Source organism: Polyodon spathula, chromosome 14 (assembly GCF_017654505.1).
Source record: "Polyodon spathula isolate WHYD16114869_AA chromosome 14, ASM1765450v1, whole genome shotgun sequence".
NCBI lineage: Eukaryota > Metazoa > Chordata > Actinopteri > Acipenseriformes > Polyodontidae > Polyodon > Polyodon spathula.
In genome coordinates, this window is record NC_054547.1 from 33,447,617 (window position 1) to 33,474,635 (window position 27,019).

The 27,019-nt window shown below is 36.6% G+C and overlaps 2 protein-coding genes across 6 annotated transcripts in view; one reads left to right on the plus strand and one right to left on the minus strand.

Moving 5' to 3' along the window:
• LOC121327373 (E3 ubiquitin-protein ligase RNF13-like) overlaps positions 1-13,694 on the plus strand; it is a 35,613-nt gene extending 21,919 nt beyond the window's left edge. For all 4 annotated transcript variants that reach the window (XM_041271355.1, XM_041271354.1, XM_041271356.1 and 1 more), the window contains 5 exons: positions 1,759-1,849; positions 3,167-3,272; positions 3,531-3,624; positions 11,373-11,453; positions 12,592-13,694. In XM_041271355.1, coding sequence (XP_041127289.1) covers positions 1,759-1,849; positions 3,167-3,272; positions 3,531-3,624; positions 11,373-11,453; positions 12,592-12,980 — 761 coding nt within the window. In that variant the 3' untranslated portion in view covers positions 12,981-13,694. The remainder of the gene's footprint in view (positions 1-1,758; positions 1,850-3,166; positions 3,273-3,530; positions 3,625-11,372; positions 11,454-12,591) is intronic.
• A 2,480-nt stretch (positions 13,695-16,174) lies between these two features.
• On the minus strand, positions 16,175-21,967 carry LOC121327375 (profilin-2). Of its 2 annotated transcripts, none has more exons than XM_041271358.1 (3): positions 21,623-21,954; positions 19,389-19,581; positions 16,175-17,193 (listed from the first exon to the last, which is right to left on the minus strand). In XM_041271358.1, exons 1-3 carry the CDS (start codon positions 21,749-21,751, stop codon positions 17,096-17,098), a joined length of 420 nt encoding a protein of 139 aa, XP_041127292.1. In that variant the 5' UTR covers positions 21,752-21,954; the 3' UTR covers positions 16,175-17,095. The 2 variants fall into 2 exon arrangements, with proteins under 2 accessions (XP_041127292.1, XP_041127293.1); XM_041271359.1 differs by lacking the exon at positions 16,175-17,193 and adding an exon at positions 17,201-17,561 and having other exon boundaries at positions 21,623-21,967.
• Between the last annotated feature and the right edge of the window lie 5,052 nt (positions 21,968-27,019).

Genomic DNA, 27,019 nt, shown 5'->3' on the forward strand with positions numbered 1-27,019 from the left:
ATATATATATATATATATATATATATAATATACACACACACACAAACACATCATATGTCAAGCAGGTCAACTCTTCTGTTATAATACACTTTTAATATGTTCTTTCAACAATAATTATTTTACTTGTGTAACATGTATTATTAATTCAGGTACTTCAACATAGCAGACTCTTACAAATTGTAATTTTGTTTTACTCCCTTGGTATACACAGAAGACGAGGTTAATTTTTAATTAGGCACCTGCTTGGCAGCAAATGCAACATGAAAATATATTAAAACTTAGGACTGCTCATACATTTACTTAATGTTATTATATTAGATTTCTTATTTATTTAAATACTTTTTCTTACTATAATCGAACCTAGTTTGATTGCTTCTGGTATATTAACTCTGTTCCATAGAGTTTGCCATTCTGCTCTCTCTGGATCAGAATGTTTTGAGGCTCTGAGTCTAATCTCAAAAAATTATTTTGCCCGTTAAGGGAGGCTTGGAATTTTAGCAGGACAGCCTGACCTTTTGATACAAGGAGATGTCTTTTTCAGACCTTACACAGACTTACTCAAACGGACACAATACAGAATCCTACAGCATTACTTTTTGCAATGTGCTTCATTCTATAGCGTTCAATCCATAGCTAATAAGTCTGCTTGTTCCCAGCAAGATTCAAATTCTCCTCCTGGCTCAGCTCGAAGTGGCTCTGTGACTCGCCACAACAGGCCTGTGCATCCAGTGTTTTAAACCACAGCTGTGAGCGACCAGGGTCTTTTAGTTGACACCTGCAAACACTTAAATCTTGTTAGCTGGGCTCCCATCTCTATATTCACATTCCCATTGTCAGTGGGCAAACACATTTTAACTGAGTCTGGGTCCATCAAAGAACCGCACACCCTTGCAACCGAGGCCTTCCATTCAAAAGGATCTAATGACTTCTAGCACAAAAGGGACGTGCCAGAACAGTCTGACTGTCTCACACAGAAGTAAGTCAGTAGTGATGTACTGTAGGGGATGTGAATGGGTGTGGTTATTGAAGCTGCCATGTTGTGCTCATGTGACTTTGGTGTTTGGATTAGAAAAACCTAACACTTTGAGATTTTGGCTTCCCACTCAGTACACATCTGTTTTCTAGGATTCTCTTGGTCAAGTTTGATTGGGGATAGTGTACGTGAATATCTGAGACCCATTTAAGCACTGACTTCATATTTGCAGGGTTGTATAAACGTGTGCTAAGTGATGGAATGTTAATTACATTATGCACACATCATGTTTGTTGTTTTTACACAAAGAAACATTTCTAGTTGTTGCTGTTACTGTTTTCATTTCACTTTGATATTGTTTCAAACCTGTTAAGATACAGCAACTTCACGAGAATGCCATCTATGTGCATTCCTCTGGCCAGCATGGGTTTTGCATCAGTCCCATCTTTTAATGCCCTCTGCAATCACCCAACCAAGAGATGTAATCATCTGCTCTCGTTCATCCCTGATGAGCGCTGTGTGCCGAGGAGCTCCTGTCATCAAAAATAATGACCGTTCAGTGCTTTGGATATTGAGAAGACTGTACTTGTACAGTAGTTACTACTACAGTTTGCAAATAGGAGCCATGTTTATATATAAGTGATAGCAAAATCTTGAGCATCTTTTATAATTCTTTTTTTTTCAGTTTAGATTGCCTCTCATTGTCTTTTCATAATGTCTGCTGCACCACAATTATTGCAATTTCTAAAGACTTTTAATAATTCCTTATTTCCATTTACATTCAGTGGACATTGTGAAACAAATAGACATTCCTTCAGTATTTATTGGTGAAGGGACAGCCAATTTTCTTAAAGAAGAGTACTCCTACGAAAAAGGGTGAGTGTTCTGCTTTTTCATTTTTAATGTATGCTGTTTTCTTTTGTCGTAGAGTTAAATGTTATTGGTGTGCATTCTAATGAGACGGCCAAGTAAAATTGGTTCCCAATTCTTGACTTCAGCCTTACTCGCCTCCCTACCAAATAAAATACATTAAAGAAAAGTGAAACATGCAACCACAACAGAAAGCAATGTACCAGTATAGTGAAATACAACTTTATCCATCTCTATATTATGATGTCATAGCCACTTCTGTAATGTAACAAGGGTTTTGTTAATGACATCATAAAGCAGCTCAACTGGTTATTGTTTAACTCTTTCTAACTAAACCATTACCATTGTAATAAAAATAAATAAAATAGCATTTATTTTGAGTTCTGTAATATTCCACATAAGTATGGAATGAAGTTTATTTTTTTAATTTGAAGGGGCCCTAGTATGATTTGTATATGCCTCCCCCATTTTCCCCACAAGTGGTCTTACTCATTTGTGGGATAAACCTCCCTCTGAGAAGGTCATGCCATGTCTGTGAAATGGTTTTAAGTTTGTGCAAGTTTGTATGTGTCAAGTGAGTAAGACCTACATAATTGCTTGTGTTAGCCCTGGCAAATCGAATAGTCTTGTTCTGATTCGTTTACCAAGACGATTTAAAACGGAAGGATAGACTAGATTACTAGACGGATTGAAGTAATGCCAAACCACAGTGCACTCCCTGATTTGATTCTGATATAGTGGATAAAGGAAGGGGTTTATATTGTATATCAGTGGATAGATCATTATTTTTGTGTTGATGTGTTCTCATGCAGGGTTATTGGAATATAAATCCAGTCAGATTTTAGTTCTTGGGTCCATTGTCATAGTATTTCTCTCTCTGTTTTATTTTGTCAGTTTTCTGATTTTACTACTAATAATGAATTTGTTATTCTAAACTGTAAACTGTTGATTTTCACTGTTTTATCTAAATATTCACACTTTGGAAGAAAAACAAATATATAAACTACATGCCGAATGTGACTTCTTCAATAGGATCTTGACAGGTAAAATTGTAACATTAAAGCAGTGAGGTCAATTGATAGCATTGTGCCATCATCCTCAAATGCTTTTTAGATAATAATAATAATAATAATATAATAATAATATAATAATAATAATAATAATAATAATATGTATTATATTCATTTTCTTATAAATGGTTCAGTTTATAAATAATACTTTTGCATAAACTGTGTTCATATTTGGGCGTTATTATTTTGAGCACATAATCTATTCCAGTCATAACCCAATTCATATTTTGTTATTGGCTTTAATTTTTTTCAGTGGTCACATAGTTCTTCTGCCTGATTTCAGTCTACCCCTTGAATACTACTTGATTCCCTTTCTCATCATAGTGGGGATTTGTCTTATCCTTATTGTCGTTTTTATGGTAAGTGTCTTTTTATATTCTGCTTATCTGTACAAGCAAGTGGCAAAAGTAACATTTAAGTTCAGGCATGTTTTGCCCTTGAGAACCCAATTTCCTTATTGCTACATTCTTGTAAAGTTTCTGTGTCTATACTGTTTATCTTTTTGATATATTTTTATTTAATTTTTGGGATTAAACAAATATATAATATGTTTTATGCAATAAATCTTTAAGTGTCGTGTGTTTTTTTTTTTTTTTTTTTGTTGGTTTAATTTTCAGATTACAAAGTTTGTGCAGGACAGGCACAGAGCCAGAAGGAGCCGCCTTCAAAAAGACCAGTTAAAGAAGCTGCCTATACATAAATATAAGAAAGGTACAATCTAATACGTAGTATCTAATAGTATGATTTCTAATTTTACCTTGGCTGGCATTATGCTTAAGTGTCAGTCTTTCTCTGCGGTATTTATATTCTTGCAGAATGTTTTTTATTAAGTTGTTTGCACTCTTGAGTCTGACTTCAACACAGTCATTCAGAAGCTGGCTGTGCTGGGAAGGGGAGCCCTTGTGATGTTTTTTTATCCCTACTGCACCACAGGATTTGCAATCCCAATGAAATGCAGTTACTGCGTTCACTGTGTGGAGCAGGGGTGGCCAAAGCTGGCCCTTCAACTCCTGGTCTTTGTTCCAACACTGCTGCTAAGTTGTTAATCAAAAACCTCATCCAGATGCCGAAGTAGTTCCTGGAGTGGAATTAGACACACCCGAAGTAGCGTGTGATAGATAGACATACAGACAGACAGATGGACGCAATATGGGTAGAAGGGTCCCCATTTTTTTTTTTTTTTTTTTTGTAATAAGCTCCCTAAAAAAATAACAAATTCCTTTTTTGGCTTGTGAAGGGGCTTAACTTAGTCTGTGCTTTGGGGCACTCAGACCAGCTTACACAACCTGAGCATGAGGGAAGGTTAGTTTGTGTAGCAGATTTGTTTCAACAGCAGCCAGCAAAAGTCAAGATGTTTCTGGCTTTCAACACAAGTGAATCATATATTTGATGCTCTAAGTTGCTTAAGTGCATCAGTTCTTGTACACTGGGAATTCAAATTAAAAAGAGATAGGCTCACCCACTTTACACTGTCTTCTGTCACAGATGTCTTCAGTGTCTAAACCCAGCTATGAACATTTAGTCTCCTTCCCCTTGTAAGTAAAATTGTAAAGTCTTAAAGAGCAGGCCCCTCTCTGTCTGACCTGTCACAGAAACAAGAAGTTGAAGCAGAGGCTGAACAACAACTTGCTGGCTGTTAAGTACTGCATTTGATGTGGAAGTGGGTGATTTGATTGCTACTGCGGCTGGTTGTGGTTGTGTCCTTGAACGCAAAAGTTAACTGTCTTGGCAACAAAAGCCTCCCTGTGTTTCTGAGCTTCGTAAAGTTGTCTGCAGCTGCATTGCAACACAAAGGACGGCATTGTCACTTTAATCGGAGGCTGCAGCCTCATGCCCTGGAGATTCACCTGATTTCATGCAAAGAGGTAGGTTTCTAACATTGTTAGCAATGTATTTGTGCATTTACATTTAAAAACTGTGAATGCGATCTTATATATCTACAAATAATGTTTGTAATGCTTTGCCTCAATCTACTTCCAGCTTCTTTTCCTATTTTAGTAACTGCCTTTAGCACCGTTTTGAATATGCTATGAAAACTGATACTCTCCATTTATTAGACTAGAAACATACAGTATGGTTTGTACTGTCAAATCTGTTTCAGAACCACAAGGTCTTTAGTGACAGGTTGCCTTTATGTCCAGCCAGGTGAGACTTGTATACAGTCGGCACTCAGATATCCATTACATAGATACACATCAATAGTGTTTTACCACCCTTGTATTAAGAGTAAAATCGATCCCCATTTTATATATATGTAATGCCAAATCAGTCTCTTGTACTTTGTAGTTACACAGTGTTTCCTCCAGTTTCACATGACAAATGCAGCCAAAACAAAGCAAACAAGACAAACTAGGGTAATGTAACAGTTAATCATTAAACAATTTTAGGTACTGTGATGGGTGTTTTTTTTCTTCTGTGATCTTTTGAGCTTTTTCATTTGCAAGTGAACTGTGAGATTCGGGCCTCCTCGAACAATGTATTCTGCGATTTTAAATACTGACTTCGGATACTGTTTTAATTGTTGGATAATGTTTTAATGGTGTTGTGGGGTTTTTCTTTTAATCTTGTCGTCTCTCTTTTAGTTTTAGCAAGTGATATTTTCAGAATCATGTCGTTCTGAATTAAAATACTATTTTTCTGTTAAATATAGTACTCTACCAACAAAACCAGTGCAGTACATCTAAATGGAAGCCTGCTTATTTTAAAACAGTCCTTTTAGATATGTATTTTTGATATTATCTGTTTTTCAAGGAACACAAAAAAAAAGATACAAGGGTTGGAACGGGCCAAAAGGAAATAGTCAGGTATGTGTCGCACGCATTTTAACCATCACTGAAGTGAAAATTTTATAGTGTTGCTGACTGTACAAGTGTTTCTTTTAGTACAGGTTTGAATCATCAGAACGCTCTGCTAAACTGGTAGTGTTTTATATAGAGGTGGCCTTTTTGATGTATCTCATGTATGTGGGGATAATATAATAAATAGTTTTCGGCACTTGGACTGACCTGAGAATTCTAGTAAGTGACATTATTATCTACCACAGCAGATTGGTAGCTTGTGGGCATTGTTTTAATGTCATGCAGGTTCTGCACTGCGCCTTTCCCATGTGTAACCCTGCAGATGAGGACTGAAGCTCATTGATGTTCAATGCAGGAGTTATTATGTGGGATGTTTGGTGCAGCTTCAGCCTTATCAGAGACTGTGGTGATGTCAGTATGTTTGTCTTGGTTCTTATTGTATGTTTTTTTTTTTTTTTTGGTCACGTCGCTGCCAGGCCATTTTCCATAATGTGATGCCAAGAACAAAACCTAATTCTCCAGATTAAGAATGTCTTCTGCTTTTAATGTAGCATCCAAGCACTCCGATCAGGGGTTCTGAACAGTTTTTGAATTACAATTTTTGTTTTTGTTGGAAAGCTAAGATAAATCTGATTTTCCAAGTGACTTTCTTCATATTTCCAAACTTTTGTTTTTTTAAGACGTTGAAGAACCTGCACAGTGGCGCTTTTCAAGCACCACAAACCAATCCATTTTATGTACTGAATTGCCACGGAAACTGAACTGTCACTGTTTCTATCTTGAACAAAATCACCCGTGATTGGGTCTCTGTTTTATTACATTCCAGTATCATAAGTAAAATACAAATGTTGTAAATTCACATTTGTGTGTATATGTGTATATATATGTGTGTGTATGTGTGTGTGTGTATGTGTGTGTGTGTGTATATATATATATATATATATATATATATACCCACCCACTCGATATATTGTGGGTGTCGGGGTCCAAAATAAATCCACTATATATCGAGGGCCATGATATAGCGAGAGACCCATAGAAAAACAAATAGGCTAATAACAACAAATATTCAACCACTCCCTCGTTTTATCGGGTTGCGTCAGGGTCCAGTATAAATCTTCTACTCAACCTGCTTTTTCTCATTTTTCGTATAAAAAGCAGCACACCATTTTAATTCGTACAGCAGAGGGTAATTGCTTCTCATCAACTTCAGTCTCCAATTAATTTCATGAGTCTTCCTCTCCTTTCTCAAATGCACAGCCCGCTGCATTGAAATTATCCATTCCCGACAACAACATAGGGGGCTTGTTGCTAGGGAGCTGACGTTACTGCCTTGTGGCTATTGCTGCCACATGTGAACACCTCGTTGGCTAAAATAAAAAGTGCTTCAGCAGGTAGATATTTAATTTGCTTTGTGTTATTGTGCAAGGCGTGTGTATATGATAACTACGTTATGAATGCTTTGTTTTGTATGTTGTTTGTGATGTGCAGTACGAAATAAAACGAACAGTAATTCTAAGTGTCTATGAACATATTGCAGCTAAGGCATGCAGTTAAACAGTAAAAATGGGGAGCCAACTCCAGGACCGCGATATGTCCGAATCCGCGGTGTAGCGAGGGGTGATATAACGGGGGGTGGGTGTATAATTACTGGGTTATTAGAACGCTCGCCTTAAAGGTTCACGTTACTTTTCTGCATCTGCTATCCTTCTGGAAATCTTTGGTTTTTCATTTTGTCAACAATATCAGAGGAGCAGCACTGCGTAAGAAGGAAGTCTGGCTTGCATTAATTGCAATGGCTGTTTATGTGCCAGTTAATTGCTGTGGTGTAAGCAGGCAACCAAATCTCCCTCAACTTTCTGATCTGCCTTGTGGATATTCCTCAAAAAAAAATTTTTTTTTTTAATGATATCCGCTTGCTCTCCCAGTTAAGGCCTGCTGGGTTTGTTTGGTGAGGGAGGGTGTAATAAAAAAAATAAGAGTGTAATTTAAAAAAAAAAAAAGCATTGCTTTCATCCAACAAGGAAATAAACTAAGAACTGCTTTACTATAGAATTGGAGACCATGTGGCTATTGTAATGCACTTCACTAGACCAAAATGGAAAATAAACGCATTCATGATGCAGTTTCCATAGTCTTGCTGGTGCTGTTGAAGGCACTAGTGTGATGCAGACAAATTCTATTTCAGCATGATGACAAGGCTGCTGTTGCAATTGAAAACAGCAGTAGCCCAAAGACTGAAAGAAAGCCTGTTGGAAATTTCCAGCTGTTGAATCAGCACGCAGTAGTTAACCATTGATCATTCTGCTGACGTTTACAAATCAGTCTGTGGCTTTATAAATTATAAGTTAATTAAAACACACATACACAAAAAGCTGACAGATGTTAAACAAAATTTGTGGGAATTATAGTGGGGGAGAAAGTGAACTTGTAATTGTCCTGTTTACCATAATTAACAGCTTAATTATCTCAAACGAATGTTATAATTGCATACATTTAAGACATAAGGGGGCCTCATACATTTTCTTTATTAAATGCTTTGATATATTGGCAGTCATAATTGTGTTTCCTTTAGACCTGGGCTTCCTAAACAGCTGAAGATGTGTATGTTTCAGAAGAGAATGAGCTTTCCTTCTGAACCTGTCACAATGTCTTTCTTTTCTTTGTTTCACATAGTAAAGTCATTGCAAAGTGGGATGAAGCAAAATTACTGTATTAAAGTTTCATAAGGGCTAGCTTGCCTTTTTTTTTTACTCCACTTAATCTGGCTAACATAGCTAATTGCAAAGAGTTGCTTATTCATTATTCCATTATTATTGCAGTCTCTCCAGTATTTTCTTTTACCGAAAGCATCCTTTACCAGAAGTTCTTTTATATACTGTTATATACATAATATAATGTTATGGAAACCAAGGTATATAAATACATATAACCTCATAATTGTTGCTAGGTGTGTGCAAAGTTGATACCATTCACACACGAATGCCTTTATCACTAAGTGAGTTATTTTAGCTTTGCCTTTACTCATATGATCAGTTCCACATCCCATAGCAGAACATTACTCACACTTGTTAGTATATTGCATACATGCAGCCTTTATGTAGCAACTAGTGCAAAAAGGGAAGAAAGCATGTTACTTTGAACTACTGTACAACCACGCATGTGTTCTACAAGGTTCTTTATTGACTCTGCGCATTTTTTCGAGGTATCGCACAGACTCTGCAAATTTAATTATGTTGCTTATATTTTAACATTCAAAAACTCAGTGAGCATTTTAAAACTTCAGTATAAAGCTATACAGATAGATAAAGTAAGGAAGTGCATGAACAAGTTATAAAACAGTTTGTTTAATATAGACACCTTTTTTAGCTGTTGCCTCTGATGATGGTTCCAGCTGGATTTGTAGCTGGACTCTGGGGTGTTTTCATTTCTTATTCTTGTTCTTGCTGCGAGTTGGCTGCAAAGACAGCAGGGCGCTCCAGAGATTTGATAATGTTTGTTGGGTTGGTTTTTCTTTTGTACAGGTGTACTGAAGACATTGTATTCTGGGAAATGTAATTGTTAGTGGAAGTTGTAGGGGAGACGAGAGGGGAGGCAGACAAGCTGTGCAGCAAAATTGCTATGCATATTTTTACACATTTAAATTTAGTGAGTATTTTTTTAGTGCGTGTGTGTGTGTGTGTGTATATATAAAATATAAATATAAATATAAAAATTTGGGTTGGTACAGGGTTTAAAAGGCTTGGTGTTCACATTGTTTCATATAAAAACGTTGAACATTTTATTTTTGAAATTACCATTTGGCTAACAGAATCTGTATTTTTATAAAACCAGAAAAAGACAAACTGACTATAGTTGTGTTTTGAAGCTGTGGGGTTTGCTGTAATATACTTGCATCTTAAAATTAGCAGATGTGTTCTCTGACACCCCTATAATCACTGGGTCAGATGTAATGTAAAATAGATCACACACTTTCTCAGAGCGCTCCAGAAACAGTCTATTTCTAAAATGCTTTCTTAGCCATGAAAGAGTTCAATTTTCAGAATACAATGCAGTTTTAACATCAATGATTCCTATTTAAAGTTTTGTTTCTATTAACTTGTTTTTCTATCTCGGCTTTACTTTTATCCTAGAAAAGCACAGTAGACAGCAGAAATGAGTCATCAATACAGTGGAGGGTAATAATTGAGGTTCTTCCTTCTACGGTCACAAAGTCTTGACAGGATTCGGGAGAGCGTGGAAAAACATGTTCATTTATAACTTCATAAACATTCAAATGTCATTTGAGTTGAGCTTCTCTGGCAGAAATTGGATGAAAAGTGTTTTCAAATTCCAAAGCAGCACATTATGAGTTCCTGAAGTTGGTATGCTGAGGATAGCGCCCCCCCTTTTATAAGCTGAAACTAAAGGAGTATTTTTACTGGTCAGTCTTAAGAAGTGTGCTTAAGTCTTTGAAAATAATGTTGCAATGTTAATTTAGGATATCTAATTATTATTTAAGCTCGGCTCACCGCTACCACCCCTGCATTGACTCTGGAGCGGCGAAGACGAACACACACTGTCCTCCAAAGCGTGTGCAGTCAGCCGACAGTTTCTTTTCACTGCAGACTCAACATGCGGCCACCTCGGCGCTACAGCGTCGGAGGACAACGCAGCTTACAGGCAAGCCTGCAGGCGTCTGGTCAGACCACAGGGGTCGCTGGTACGCGGTGAGCTGAGGACACCCTGGCCAACCTAAACTCTCCACAAACCCCCTCAGCCAGTGGTGTGCCGCCCCCTGGGAACCGGCGACATCCAGGCTATAGGGCGGATCCTGCACTTCAAGCAGAGCGCCTTTACCGAGGCGTTTTTCTTTTCAAGAAAGAATTCATTTAAAGGTTTTAAAGTAGTCATGTCTATTTTTTTTGTTTTCAGTCTCCTCAGTCTTTATGAATTCATTGTATTACTGCTTCTGAACTGGGATTGCAAGTTGTTCCTGCTTGCAGCGCTGTTTATTTTTGTTTTCCTCCTGGCTTGTTGTTTTTCCTAACGCGGCACACATGAACTTACTTGCTACAGTATACTCTTAATTGTTGCTGTACCAGAGGCAAGTTTTAATTATTTTAATATGTCCCACTCTAGTATCAGGCCAACAGACCTGCTGCTAGTTGAATTATATCCATTTATTGTTTACATATAAAATAGAAATCATAGAGGGTACTCCCTAGAAAGGTTATTTGGATAATCACAAATGTAATTCTGCTTTGAGTGGAAGACTGGGTGTGCTCTTTCCTTTACTAAAAACACTTCAGTTTCATCTCTGGTTCCAGAATCTGTTCAGAGAGCAGTTGAGGTTTTTAAGCTTGTGTGTGTGTTTGCATATCTGACTCCAAGAGAGTAAAGACAGCAACCCCAGGCTTACATGACCAATGGGACCTTTACACTCTGAATAGCCTATTGCTTAGGAATGGGGATGTGAAGTGGGCAGCATCAGCATTGCAACTATACCTTGTGATCTTGAAGGTGGATGTTGGTGGTGTCAATAAAAAATATATATTTAGTCACTCAAGCTAAAAGTTATGAGGTTGTTTATTTGTAGTCTTCTAGTAAATTTAGTGTATTTATACATATTTTGAAAGTGAATTATATTAATGTTGTATGGATTATTATTTGTTGTTGCAGGAGATGTATATGATGTTTGTGCCATCTGTCTAGATGACTATGAAGAAGGAGACAAGCTGAGAGTGCTACCTTGCTCCCATGGTAAGTGGATTTCATGCACTGCCTTTAACAAGGCACGGACTTCTCCAACTAGCACACCTAGAGAGCACATCATGTATAAATATATGTGTGTATTTACTTAATTATGTTTTATTAATTATTTATGTTACTGACTAGGAGTCACAACTCCCAAAGATGAATAACGTGGGAACAGAGATCAGTAATAATATTAATAATAATAGTTTCCATTGGTGACTTGTGCTTGTTAGCTTGTTAAAACCCACACCTCCATGTTCACATCGCAGAAAATGCTGACAGTCAAAATGATGTAGGTGACGTCCAAAACAATATACAGAATATTCCATTTATATATGATTTCTACAAATGCAGCATTATTAATATAGTGAAGCTGTCACTTCTTAATTGTAGGACAGTTGAAAATAGCAAGTTACTGCAGTAAATTGCAAGCAACTGAAATTTAACACCAGGGGTTATGTGGATGATGGACACCCCAGAGGCAGCAAAACCAAGCTTCCCCAGGGTAAGACTTGAGAGAGTATTTCTGTAACTTGCACAAGAAGCTCCAACTTAGATGCTGAATAATTACCCTTCCCTGGACTAATTGGCTGACAGTGTCACAAAGTAAACGAACCAAGACTGTTTAGCTGCTGAAAGAGAGGCACATATTAGTTTCCTGAGTTCTGTTTCACCTTTTCTAGAAAAAGTCGTTCAATACCCAAGGCTCTTTCCTTCTCTGTAAATGAACACACTGTCATTCGGATGTGTGGAAGCAATAGAACAAAAGGTTCCCCTAAACTCAGTTTAGCATTAGGGTACACAAGGGAGTTGGAAATAAAATGATGCGTCATTTGTATATCCAAACTGTTTTTTTGGGGTGTTTTTTTTTTTGCGCAACATGAGAGGTATTGTATTTCAGATATTGTTTTTATGTGTTGTGCATATATATTGTATTTTCCTTTATTTATAGTATGTAGTTGCATGGCAGTTTCAGCCAGTCCATGCTGTTCCCTTAATTTAAACCTGGAATAAGTAAAAATCAGAAGCAGTTTTCATCTCTGAAAGTAGTTCAAACCCAAGCAGCCGCCTTACCTTGCTGATGCCATGATATGTGTAATCATAATAATTTTGCAATTGTGTTTTTTTTTTTTTTTTCTTCTAGCTTACCATTGCAAATGTGTTGATCCCTGGCTGACTAAAACTAAGAAAACCTGCCCTGTTTGCAAGCAGAAGGTGGTGCCTTCACAGGGAGATTCGGACTCTGACACTGACGAGGCAGACAGCAGTCACGAGGAGAACGACGACGTTTCAGAAAGCACGCCTCTGCTGAGATCTCTCGCCTCCACCAGCGCTCACTCGTTCGGCACCATGTCCGAGTCTCGGTCCCGCCAGGAAGCGATAGAGTCCTCGGAGTACGAGGATGACGACGATCCTGAGATTGACAGCAGCCAGTCCGAGGAGGAAGCAGCGAGTGTGGAGACTGTGGTTGTTCAGCTGCAGCAGAGTCACTGTGATGGCGACACAGCCACCAAAACCCACGCCAATGCTTGATTCCGTCACTGTCCTCCACACGAATTCTTCTTCATACTAAATTGTGTCGTGGTTTCAGGTGTTATTTCCAGTTTTTTTGTTATGGTTTTTTTGTCACTAGATTACTCTGTTGAAAAGCAACACTTCCTAAATGAGGTGTTAGCAGTTGCATTTAGTGTACCAAAGAAAAAGATAATCTTAAAAATTGCATTTTCCAAGGGTCTCATTACATATCTATGTCATGTTAAAAGTATGGCCAAAGAATGTAGTTCAGTTATTCAGCATATTCTGCATTGACAGTACAGTGAAAGTTTTGTTGACTATAATATCCACTGTGAGAAGTGCATTTTGCATACTTAGGAATAGCACCATATATCTGCACTTAGAAAACACACACAGCCCATCTATACCGTTTTTAATATCGAGAGCTACTGTTTAAGTGTATATAATGTATAGAGAAGTACAAATTTGTTGCTTACATATTTTGTATGCCACTGTCAGAAGGTTATGAAATTTAGTACTAAAGTAATTGCAATAATGTAATGTGTACAGAATCTGCAGCAGTATCATCTATACATAACAAACTTTTTCATACTATACTGTGCATGTATGTGTGTGTGTATATAACCTGATGGATTTTCATTAGGTCTTCCTTAATAGGGGATTATGTAATATAAATGGAGGAGAAGGTTGTCTTTATGCAATGAGATGGGATTATAAATGATTATATATATATATATATATATATATATATATATATATATATATATATATATATATATATATAATAATATATATAATAAATAATTGTCTGGAGTATTGCCAGTTTTCGGGCTTGTTCTATATCAATGTCTAGCACATCACCATTAAAAATTATATGGATTAAAATAAGGTTTGCTTTTTGAAGTTAATAACACGCACAATGCACAAACTGTAGATAATAAAGGACCTCTTATATTGCCTTTGTTTTGTTTTTTTAACTATGTTGCTGTAATAGACCAGGTATGTGTTCCTCGTGATGAGGCACCTCATAATTCTAAGTATGATTTATCAAGGGGAAAAAAAAAAAAAAATTCAAGAGCATCCTGGCAAAACTTATGCAACAGATCAATTCTGTCAGAGTCGAAGTTTATTCCGCTCATTTGATTTAGTTTTAAATATTCCATTAAGTAAATTATAAGACACATGCCTGCATGAAAATTATGACAAAATCAAACTGATGGCAAATTGCATGTATTCTTAACACGGCTGTCTTGTGGCATATGGCAGGAAATCCTACAATTGAATGGTGCAGACCGTATTTTCTTTGTAGTATGTGTATATTTATACTTTTAACCCTAAATAATCAAATAATTAAATGTATTCTGTAAATTCAATCAAATGTTTTAAGAATGATTGTCTTCATCAGAACCCAAGTGTACTCCTCACATAAACAATTGGATGCAGTTAATATCTTAACTCAAACCATTATGAGGTCTACACTTTTAATAATCAATGTTATACTTGTATTAATGTAATTCAGATGGGGAGTAGGATTATCTCTATGAAAACTTACCCTGGAAAGTGATGTGTGTAACTCAGTTTCTTGCTTTTATTAAATATTTTCAGAGGCATTCTTAAAATATCAGTATGTAATACGATTCTCTTTATTTAAGCAACAGGAAATAATACAGACAAAGCACACATCAGGCTGAGGCATAGTGAAGCTTTTGAAGCCTTTATAGAATACTGTGAAATGTTGAACATTCAAATTAATGTGAAATCATTCATAAACACAAATTAGGGGTTTATGGATTATGTATGTAAAGTGGCTTAAAATAGCATTAAGATACCCTGCTGTTTTTTTTTCAAAGAATAGTAATGTCTGGGGTGCGACATTAGTTGTCCATTAAACTCACCACTTGCTTTCTAATTACCATTAACATACCTGTCTTGGCAGCTATTATAGCAGAAACACATTTTATGGGTAAATCAAATCATGCCCACAAAGTGATAACAGTTGGGGTGGGTGGGGTGCATAAACAATAATGTTAACATGTATATTGTTATGGCACAAATTCCTGTACTTTTACCAAGTAATGGGTTATATTTGAGATATCCCACAATAAATGCAAAACACAGATAAACAGAGGGGAGAAAACATATCATGTGCTTTAAATACCATGTTTTCAGGTGCCTTGTTCCCTTTGGTCTACTGTGACTTGATAATCCACATATTTAACAGAATATTTCAAGAATTTGTACCCATTTCTCATATAAAATGAAAACAAAACACAAAAAAATGTTGAATTCAAGATTTAGAATTTGAGGGTAGTTAATAAAGGAAACAAGAACACACCCACAGCTCTTCTGGTTGGAATAAATTTATTTCATCTGTCTGTAAACAAGGTGGTTTATCAATCTATGGCATTTTGTTTAAATGCATATTAAAATCAGATGAGTTAGACTATCCCAGTGTAAGAAAAAAGTGCAGGGAAAGAAATGAACGTAAAACAGCAACAAGATTATTATTTTTTTGTTTGTTTTTTTAATCTGTACATATTCCACAAGGCCTGAACATTTCAAGCATATGCTAAAATGTCCCTAAGGAGGTGCCATCTGACTGACTCCTTGCTGGGCAGCAGTTAAAATCCATCTCACAATAGCAACAGATCATATCTCTACAACATTATGGCACAGGATACACAGATTTCGTATAAAGTTTTTCACAAGACAACCAAGTTTGCTTATTCCAACCAATACCATCTCCAATTTATTTAATGTATACAGAACTTAAACTTCAGTTTTTATTTTTATTTTTAAATTGGACATACATTTAGTACCGGGTTTTAACAGGCAGTTTGATAACACATCTTTCAGTTGATGACTAGAGCACAAGGTAATTTATTCCACTTTTCCTAAAGCACAGGCTTACAGGGTCAAGAGTAATCAATTTGCTTTAGGTTGTGTCAAATGATGAGACTGCCATCCCCAACTCACACACTGGTGTTTGTGCAGTTTTTACCACTTCAGGTCATCGGACAATGGATTACAGTAGTGTGTCTGTAGTATGTAGTTGAAACTGGCAGTTGTCCTTTACAACAATGTAGTTCAGTTTTGTAAAATCCCAAGCTGCAACTAAAATTGGTCCTATGAAAAAATTGAAACTGGACACACTCCAGGTGGTTCTGTTGGGATATCTACTTTCCAAAATGGCAGCCTTTTTTAAAAAAAAAAAAAAAAAAAAAAAAAAAAAAAACATATTACAGGAGCTGGCAAACAATACGTAAGTGCTTAAGCTATTGTAACGATGGAATGTCCATGGAGATTATAAAGTCAAGCATGTGATGAAGAGGTCATGGGAGGAAATGCCACCTGCAGTTTTACCATTGCACTTGAAATAATCAGACAACTTATTCGAAATGTAACTTGCAAGACCATGTCTGAGCGCAACAGCAAAAAAGCATTGATGCAGGATTCTGCAACTCAAACAGATGTCAGCTGCAATATTAAAAGGAAAAGAAAGGTAGAGTGGTTAATAATAGAGGAAAGCACACCTCTTGTAACGCTGGACTGTCACCTTTGGGTTCAAGCATGGCAAGCGAAAAACAAAGGAGAATGGTGGGGGAGGAGTCAAACTAGCCAATATATGCATGCATCTCTCCCAGACAAGCTCTAGAAAAGGAAGACTAACTGCGATCAGTTTCTGCTCAAAGTGCATCAATCAATTCAAGATTGTACTACTAAAATTTAGTTGTCCTTCATTTAATTTTTGTTCTTCATTTTTGCCAACAGTTCTCTATGTTAACACTAAGCAGAGCCCAGATTTAACATATTGGCCAATTTTTTTTTTGTTTTTTTTTTTTTTTTTTTTGTAATTTTTTTTTCTTTTTTTTTGCAATGTTAAAATGTATAACATGCTTATTCATGAACTATGTTGCAACAATGGTGCCAGAATGGATTTGGTACACAGTGTTAAAGTATATAAATAAACACGGAAGGGGGAAAAGGATCAAAAAAAGACATCAGAAAAAAGTGTAAAAAAAAAAAAAAAAAAAAAAAAAGAAAAGAATGCAACTACCAACTAGTCTGGTAGCACTGCCAACGCAACTGGGTGGTGATGAGAATGAGTTGCTAGGTGGATGGGGTGAAGCTGCTTAATATCCAGACTTCCTCAGGTATTCAGCCATGGTATATGCTTTCTTGTTGAGCTGCCCTCCATGGATACCATCCTTGCCCATGACTAAAACCAATGCTGGAGTACACAAGGAAACAAAAAAAAAAAAAAAAAAATTGAACATAATTGGGAAGAAAAAAAAAACCCACCTTTCCCCACCAACACAAGGATAACAAAAGGAGACATAGGTTCTTATACCCCACAACCTTTCATTGCTATTAATTTTTCCAAGACGTTAATGTGACAACTTAAATGGGAAATTAATAGCAATATATATTTGTTTTCTTATTTTCTCTTTTTTTTTTTTCTTTTCTTCAATTAACTACATAACAATGAGCTGCATGTAAACTAGAACCCAGAATCCCTCAAGTATTTTGCCATTGAGTATGCCTTCTTATTCAATCCGCCTCCATGGACCCCTTCTTTTCCCATTACAAGAACCAAGACTGAAAGAAAAGAACAGGAAAGGGAAGTTTAGAAACATGTGACAGAAGTTAGGAAGAAAGCATTCAGATTAGAGAAAGTCAAATAAAAACAGAAGAATAATGGAGGGTATAGAGGGTGGTCAGGCAGTTAGTTGGATTTTACAGTTTGATACTGTAAACTTGTGCTAGCACAAAAGAATGCTGAAATTGAAAATCAGGAGAAAGTTACAAATTGAAACAGGTTAGAAAGAACTTACCCATTCTTTATTCAAAGACAAACATTCAAATATTTAACTCATCAAGCATAATAATTTAAATACTTGAATGTTTCCCACCCCAGCTAACTTAAATGTTCAAATATGTAAAACCCAGCAGATAAATTTATTAGTTCTACTAATGTGAAGTAACAAACAAAAGATTTAAAATGCCTGGACATGTCCAAGTTTAATTTTAATTTAAGATTTATTCCTGGTACATTATCAGTATGCAAATATGAGTCTGTACAGGGTGGAGGGGGGTTGTTATATGTTATACTTTCAAAAAGATACGTTAAAGAATATACATGCAAGTTTTTACTCAACCAAGCAGTTTCTCTTACCAAAACATGAGCAAACTGGGGATGGCTATCCATGAACGTGTTATATTTATATATATATAAGGTACTATATATATATATATATATATATATATATATATATATATATATATATATATATATATATATCTATATTATTAAACTCGGATCTTTGGGAATAGGGACCATAAAGGCATTTTGAATCAGCGTAGGCCCAAATACACTATTGTATTGGGCAGCTGGTTAATCTCCATGGGAACTGGTCTGAACAAATACAATAGATACCTCAGGGATGAGTACTTACAGTGCCCTTATTTACTGTTTATAAATTGACCTCCAACTGTATGCATAAAATCAAGCAGTCTACTCTACAGTACATGTAGTTTTTACATTCAATATACCATTACCTTACTACATTGTTTTTATACCGATACAATAGTTAGCTTGTTTTAGTTTGTTTTTTTAAAACAAACAAAAAAAAAAAAATCACTAACACTAGATTTTGCTTTTTATTACAATTCAATATTACTTTATTTTCTTTCCCCCAAAGTGCAGCAAGAACCTGATGCACCAGTTATGACTGACGGGACCAAACAGATGCAAATCTGCCCATATAGTTCAATTTATATTTAACCAACAAACAAACACATACATCTTTTCAACAGCTGCACTTTTGGATATTCTCTTGCTTTTTGTAACTAGCAGGCTGAATTTAGTCTGCATCAGTGATTATGGACTGGCTGCCAATAGAAGTTCCCTACACCTGGGTTCAGGATTCACAGTTTTCAAGTGCCATATCTCCTTTACAATGTTTAGGATTCTCAGTCTAGCACAATACTATAATACACTTTAGAGTTTAGTTAAAATAAGGCTACTTTCTCTTAATATTTAGTAAAAAAAAAAAAATGTAAAAAAACAGTATAAAACTGCAGTACTTCATGATTTGCAAGTTATGACCTGTAATTGTACTGGAATAGCTTTGCCAAAAAACAAATGCTGAGAAAAGCTTCCTTTTGAGTCATTTAAACTTATTTTTAACATAGCGCTACAAAACTGAGGGATGCCATTGCGCCAGCTTGAGTTACTATCCAGTTTGTTTTTCGTCACTTGTATAATTTAGACATTGTGCCTCTCCTTTCAGAATACTTCACTCACATGTGTAAAGCGCTGAAACTAAGCAAGAGATGTAAACTTCACAAGGCAGAAAAAAAAAAAAAACTTGTAGCACCCACATTTTTGCATTTAAAAAGACCAAAGTTAATTATAGAAATTACCTTTGCCAGCTTTGCCTACAGAAACGTTGTATGTTGGCTCACCACCTTGACTCTTTGTCCTGATGTCCATCGTCCAGTCACCTTCAACATGAAGGCTATCTCTGATCACAGAGCACTTCTTTGCACCTAGGGTCATGCCTCCAGTGAAGAAACCCTCCCGGTCCTTGCCCACAAGTACATCTATTTCTGAAGGCTTAAAAAAAAGTTGGGTAAATGACAACATTTTTTGGCGATGACACTGAATTTGTTCATGTTATGCTGCCATAATGGTTTCCTAATAACCCTTAACATGCTAATGTAATTGTTATTTTTTTCTTCTAAACTCTAGTCCACTGGTTAACATGTTAAGAGGCCACCGTTTATTTATTTTTTGTATACTGGCAACGGCTGTTTAACTTTTAGCGTTCTTTATAAAGAAAAATTAGGCGCATTCTTTTCATAAAAATCAGTCAGAAATTCGGTTTCAATCTAATATTATCATCAAGTTTTTAACGGTATTGTTAGCTAGCCTTTGTTTCTAAATAGACTTTAATTAAATATATATTAACTGAGGAATCAATTTTTAAAAATCGGTGCAGCTGTCACGTTTTGCATCTGTATTCTGGACATCAAGACATGGCTTGAACTGTCATCTCATTTCCTCGGTTTTGTGTTTTGGCATCAGCACAATTATTACTAAAGTATGTCTATGGACAGCTTAGGGGGAAAGCTGCGGTTTGGAATGTTTATTTTAATGACAAGTTAACAGGGAGGAAGGCGTCGCCCTCCAGAAGAACTGCACAGTCATGGCAGGCCCCACAATTCCTTTGAAAAAAAATGTGGTGTTTGTCAGTATTTTCAAACGAGGGCATGAAAAACGCAGACAATCCCACTCTTAAAACAAATCTTATTATACGCACTGCAATCCGCGTGTGCTTGTGCGTGCGGTGGGGTGGGGGGTGGGAATTAAATAAAACACCAAAGTTCAATACTTAGTCAAATGTATAATCGCCGATTGTCAGTATATATTGCAGTGGAGTTAATTTTAAAATGTGCACATGTATGCAACCATTCTGATCCCCGCAATGACTTAGACACAATAAAAGGTGGGATTAGGCAAAAAGTTCAATTAAAACCCCCAAATCTTGGCAGGTCTTAACCTCAACGACTTGTATAAAACCAAAACATGGGACATTCTACCTCACCTGTGCTGTCTGACATGTGAGATTGATCTGAATGTATACACTTAATGATATTAATAATGCCAGTGGCAACGTCTGCGTAACTGTAGTCGAGCTCTCTGTGGTTATTATATTATAGTTAAATACATCAAACCCATTTCTGTCCTACAAAATGGAGGAGTGTCGGTATATGTTTATGAAATGTAATGGCGAGATTTCTACCGTCTCAAGCTTCGCTTTACAACCGCATTCCTGTACGATCAATGCTGCAGTAAACCTGCATAGCTGAATGTAATGCGGCGAGTTGCATTGCAGGAACCGAGTGATCAAAAATGAATAAACCCAACTAGGGGAGGCGCCATCTTGGGGAACATGAAGGTGGCGGCAGCGGCGAGGCCGGGATTCACTAAGTCAACTACGTAAATTACAGTGCGCAAAACCGCAAAAAACTCGACACTCTGAGGAACTTACGTCAGTAAATTGGCGTAATGTACTCATGCCGGCCTGATTTTATCCTGTTTTCCCTCTTTTTTTTTTTTTTTTTTTTTTTTTTTTTTTAACACACACCCGCACCGCATTCGGGGGGGGGGGGGGGGGGGGGGGCTGTATTAATAATACAAGCAAGATTTATCAACTTGATTCCAGTCTATTCCCTTTTGTATTCCACTATCATCCCCGAATAGTCTGTATAAAAGGAACTGATTTTTGATTTGCCATGGAAGTTTATTTTCCTAGAAATAAAAATATAACAGAATTCCATTCCATACAGGAAAGGGGCCCTAGTCGTTGCTTTCCATATTACCCCTTTCTCGACTCGCTTAAATTGCCAGCTATTACAGAATAAATCAATTTCATGGATTCTCAATTATTCCTACATTCACAATCCTACGCTTTTTTTTCAGTGACAGGCCTTCTCCATAAAACACTAACCCCAGGCATCTTATGTCTCTCTGTTCTGCTTCCAATAGTAAAATATACATTTATATATTTTATATACATTTTATATATATATATATATATATATATATATATATATATATATATATATATATATATATATATTTCCGTTTCTACCGTTATGCTGACAAAAGTACCACCGGCCGATGCTGCCCAGACGTACTTGGCGTCCGTGTACCCTACAATGGCGGAGTCCTGGCAGCTGCCATCGGCCATCAGGTTATCCACGTAGCTCTGCCAGGACATATCTGCGTCTTTTGTTAAAATGTACAATGTATTCAAAATATTAACTAGAGTTGCGTTCGGTTTAGTTGCTGTTGTGGTATTTATTTCAAACGCTGTTTCGTCTCCAGCTGAACCGACAGCTCCGTCACGTCCCCACTTTAATCTGTGTGCTCAGACAGGAAAGAAAAGCCTGGGCAACCGGGCTGCTCTTGGGTGTAGTCCCTGCCAGATCCCTCCGCTTGTAAGCAATGCGGTTCAAGTCGACAATGCATTACATAGCCCCGGCGGAATGATAAAAGGGTACCACTCACAACGCTTTGGCTACAGTATATGCCTGGCAACTTCGCCCTCTTGTTGCTAGACTAGACTAGACACAGGCAAGAGCACGTGGCTTTTATGGGGTTTGTACAGACACATCTAACATCCATATTTTATATTTATTCTTGGATTATTACATTAAAAAAAAGCCCACTTCGAAAATGCACTGCACATTTAGGTGCCACACACTAAAATAAACGAGAATAGTGTTTTGCAAATGTTCAATTAAAAAATCTTGTATACATTTTTTATAAATTAGACAGTTGCGTTGTAAAAAGTACAGCATAATGCTTATCAGAATTAGGTACATTGCTGCAGATATTGTATTACTGAAGTGAAGGTATGCTTCACTGCACGTGGTGGATTTAAACTACCTCAAATCATTACTTCATTCAGCAGGCACACAAACTGTATCACCCCTCCTTGAAACCATGCCATTTTTGTTGCACCGTTAACTTGGCTAACACTACATGCAGCAGCAGGAGGTTAGCAGCAGTATATCATAGTCTGCCCAACAATAGAGCACCTGTATATAAATATTTGATGAACATAACAAACTGAAAGGTATATCATTTTAAAAAGGACACACGTGGATGGGACGGTATTTTAAGATAACATTGTGTTACATTGTGATAACAATTTAGAAATAATAATAATAATAATAATAATAATAATAATAATAATAATAATAATAATAATAATAATAATAAACCTTCATAATTAACCATTGAACTAATTGTAATGGCCACCCATTTGCCATTAGAAAGCTGAGATCAGTCTCACAGCAACTGACGACCAGTGGTATTGATGGCAAACTGTTCTGGTGAAGAGGGTGTCTGCCCAGTAGAATTGGCTCTGCAGTAATCTGCACCAGACGGCTTTAAAGCTCATAGAGATACTGCGTGTTTCAGTTGTTGATAGTAGTCGGCATGTCCTGTCAGAAAGGGTAGTATGCTGAACCCGGATTGGTGGAATTTAAGAAAAGAGAAATGGTGGCGACGTGGCTTTTGGAGGTTAACGCTTACAGCTCACTGTCACGCTATCAGGAAAATGCTCCCGTGATTTCTATTTACTTTTCTGTCTCTTTATTGAATCATTTTCCATTTACATCACAGCTAAGACTGTCACTTAACCATGCAGCATATTGATTGTGCCAAATTTACAAAGTAGTGTATAGTCAAAGATCTTTGACAAAGCTTTTATATTAAATCAGCCTCGCTGTGCAGCAAGGTCTTTTCTGTGTCTCTTGCACAGTATATATTAAAAACATCCCCAGAGTTATATTTAATTTAAAGGTTGGAATCCACTCACAACCACATTCAGAGTTAATGTATAATATTATTTATATCTTTTGGAACGAAGCCAAATGTTGAAGTTATAATATAAATAAATATTAGCTTAAAAAATACTCAAATATTCCATTTCAATTATTGCACCATTATCCTTTATTAATAAAGTACCAAATAATAAAACAAACAACCATTTTATCCCCAGTTTTCCTGGATTGTTTGGGAAACTACATTCTAATTTTAGACAAGTTCCCTTTGTGCCACCCTTTGTAGCAATAGATAATAACTATTTGTGTATTTACAAGAAAACAGGAAAGACGGTATTAAAACAAAAACAATGAAATGTAGGTAGTTATAACTTTAAGCTTCCTGTCCCAGCACGCATGTCTGGTTTGAAAATATGAATATATACATTTCAATGAGTGATACATTCTGATAAGGTTACTGCCTTCTTCCATTGTCATATTCAAACAATGATCACGCGCTGATTATTATTTAAGAGCTTGGGTAGTACAAGGTGTTTTATCATGTATAATAGAGTACTATAAATACATTTGGAGTTATGAATTTCTGTGGGCCCTTTTGGTTCTGGCTGAATTCAGCAGTAGTAGGATATCTTTGGATGTTTTGTCTGTGCTTTTTTTTTTATCAGATAAGGAATACTTTTTAAAAACACTATAAATAAGCCTTTCAATTTAATTAAAAACAGGAGATGTAACTACCATCTGACTTTCACATCTTAAAAGAAAGATACACAGTGCAACAAATAAGTTCTGCAGGCTAGTTTTAAATATTGTAAGATGGTTACTGCTGGTATCTTACAATGAACCTCATCTGTTTTTAAAATAGCATGTGGGTCTCTGTATCATCCCTGAGTATAACCAAAACCAAAGTTTGAAGCTGCCTTTTGGAGCAGGTTCATTTGGCGCACATAGTGGGGTGGAGATAATAAAAAAATTAATTGTTATATGGCTAGATTCAATCAAACTGCCCATTGTGGTACAGATGTAAAATATTTAGTTTTTGGTTGAATACACCTCTGTGGAAAGCAGGTTTAAGGGGAAAAGGCTTTTGAGGAATGAACATTAAACAAACTGTAAAAGCAGTTAGCTATTTTGATCAATAAAACAAACATTGAGTGAACAATTAAAGTATTAACAGGCTATCCTGAAGTTATAGCTCACAGAACCTCAAATTAGTTTGGTGCAGTTTGTCATCCTGTATAAAAAGCCTACCATGGTCATTTTGCAGTTTTACCATACTTTCCTATGATTATATTATGTACTTGCCATGTTTTTACCATGCGTTACCTCATTGTACTTTAACATGCTTGCCCATGCCTTACCATTCTTTCACTGTGTTTTACTACAGTTTTCTATGCTTTAACCATGGTAAACTATTAGAGACACAAATAATGAATTCTTCTGTACATTCTTCCAAAATTCAATACAGAATATCTCAGGAACTTATCTTCTTAGTTCACACCCTTGTTCTATTGTCATTACTGTGGTGCTGCTAGGCATTCGTTAAACAGACAGCAGTATTAAAAACATTCGAAAGGCTGGACCCTGCCTCATCAAATAAAGGGTCTACAGGATGCCTACATTGGAACCACATGGAATGCTCTGTTGACCACAAAAATTCAGCAATGCAGGATAACATCCTGGGCAGAGAATATTTTAGACACCATACACATAGGCTTTGCATGAATTATTCATCTACACTAGCATGTAACAGCCTGTGTAATTCTAGACTCCCAGCTCCACACATGCATTCTTACTTATGCACTTGATAGGTATCTTTTACAAAGGTTACATGGATCGCTCTGTAAAATACATGTATTAAATCACACCTAGGATCAGTGCAATAACTCACACAGTTGCCACTGCCATCCCTTATTATCTATGGTGCTCAGATAGTTTTGATCTTGTTCTGGGTTATAATTGCACCTTTGCACACATTCTCCTGCCATTTCCACCTGCTATTTATAACATGTTGTCCTAATAATTGAATACAGTTGAATTATTACTTATCAAATCATCACTACTTAAAAGCAAGTCTAAAGGTATAATATATGAACATCTGATTAAGTTCAAAATACAGAATTAATGGAAAATATCCATTTTTTGTACTGTCAGAAATTAGAGCCAGTGTATTTATACATCGTGTTCCCATTGGTGGCAATGCTGCAGTTTAGTTCTGAGTTTCTTCAGGGTACTGCACTGGTATTCTGTAAGAGCCTGAAGAGTTGACAACCTATTTTATTTAAACATGACATGCAAACACAACACAATTCCTCCATTAGTGACAAATGCACTCTTTATTTGTTATGTAGATGATTTCAACCTTTCTAGCTGACTCGGTGATGATCATTTTTGTCATTTCACTTCACCTTACTTTCAGTGGAGCACTCACTGAATATGCAATGAAGTAAAAAAATACAGGATCAATTGAACATTTGGACAGGTGTAGTTTTCCTCAGGTGCATACAAACGTTAAGGTTTTTAGACCTTAGGGCATGAAAGCAATAGAGAGCACTGATTGTATTATTGATTTATCTAGGAAATCAGGCGCATATTATAAGTTGTTGATGCTCAAAGACTCTACCTTACAGATTAACCCAAACAAAGAATACATTGAAACCTTGACTCATGAAATAAAATTCAGCTAAAGATATGTAGGAAGAAACCTTGATATTGAGATGGTACTTCACTGAAAACCAGGGCGATGTGTTTTCTCTCTACTACAGATCAATACTGCTGCTGGTGAAATTGTTAACATAGGTCTCTTTGTGTAGGAAGGTTATGAGACTCAACATGTCTAACACTGCCAACATTATAGGCATGGATATTTCTGAAAAGCGTTATTAGCTAGAAAGATAATTGGCTAGGGCCCTTTCATAAGACTGGACCCTCAGAGTGACAAATGCATTCGTGCATATGACAACAGTGTATGTACAGAAGCTGGTTGAAGCAATAAGACAGAGCAGCTCCTGTATCAGATGAATAGAGCTGAAGGCAGCAGCCACGACCACTCCATAACCTTTCGATGACCTCTCCCTGACATCTCCTACCAAATCATGCCACCAAAATAGCTGCCTGTAATGTTTGTGCTTATCTGTGATTTTACACATAAAGATCAATATTGTGCAAGGTGATGCATGACCAGCCAGCCTTCATTTGCTGCTGTGCTGGGTCCAACTTGCCAGGGGCTGTGCTGCTTTCCACAACTCTGTCACGTCATGATAAGCATCTGAAAGAAACCAGTCGTCCATTTGCTTTGTTCTCCCTGAGAAGGCACAGAGACTGCCTCATCTGCCCCTGCACTAGCTAGTTCACAAGAGAGAGCACTCACTTGTAATAAATGTCCAAAGAGCTGTTGCAAAGCTATGAGGTCACTGATTCAAACCTGAAACGTAGAAGCATAAGATGAACTGAAACGAGGAAGAGACAAACCAGTAAGAGTGCTGCCACTCCTGACATGAACATAGGGACATTGGAATGAATTCATGGTCATCTGTGATTTTACACGAAAAGGTAAGAATAAACTACAAACATGTTAGAACTGGGGTACAATTCTACCAGTGGTACATGCCATTGTAGTAGAGCTACCCCTGCCATACTATTGCGCTACTAGGAATGGTCCCTTCAGAAATTAATTCCAGACTGATTTGTTTCAAGGC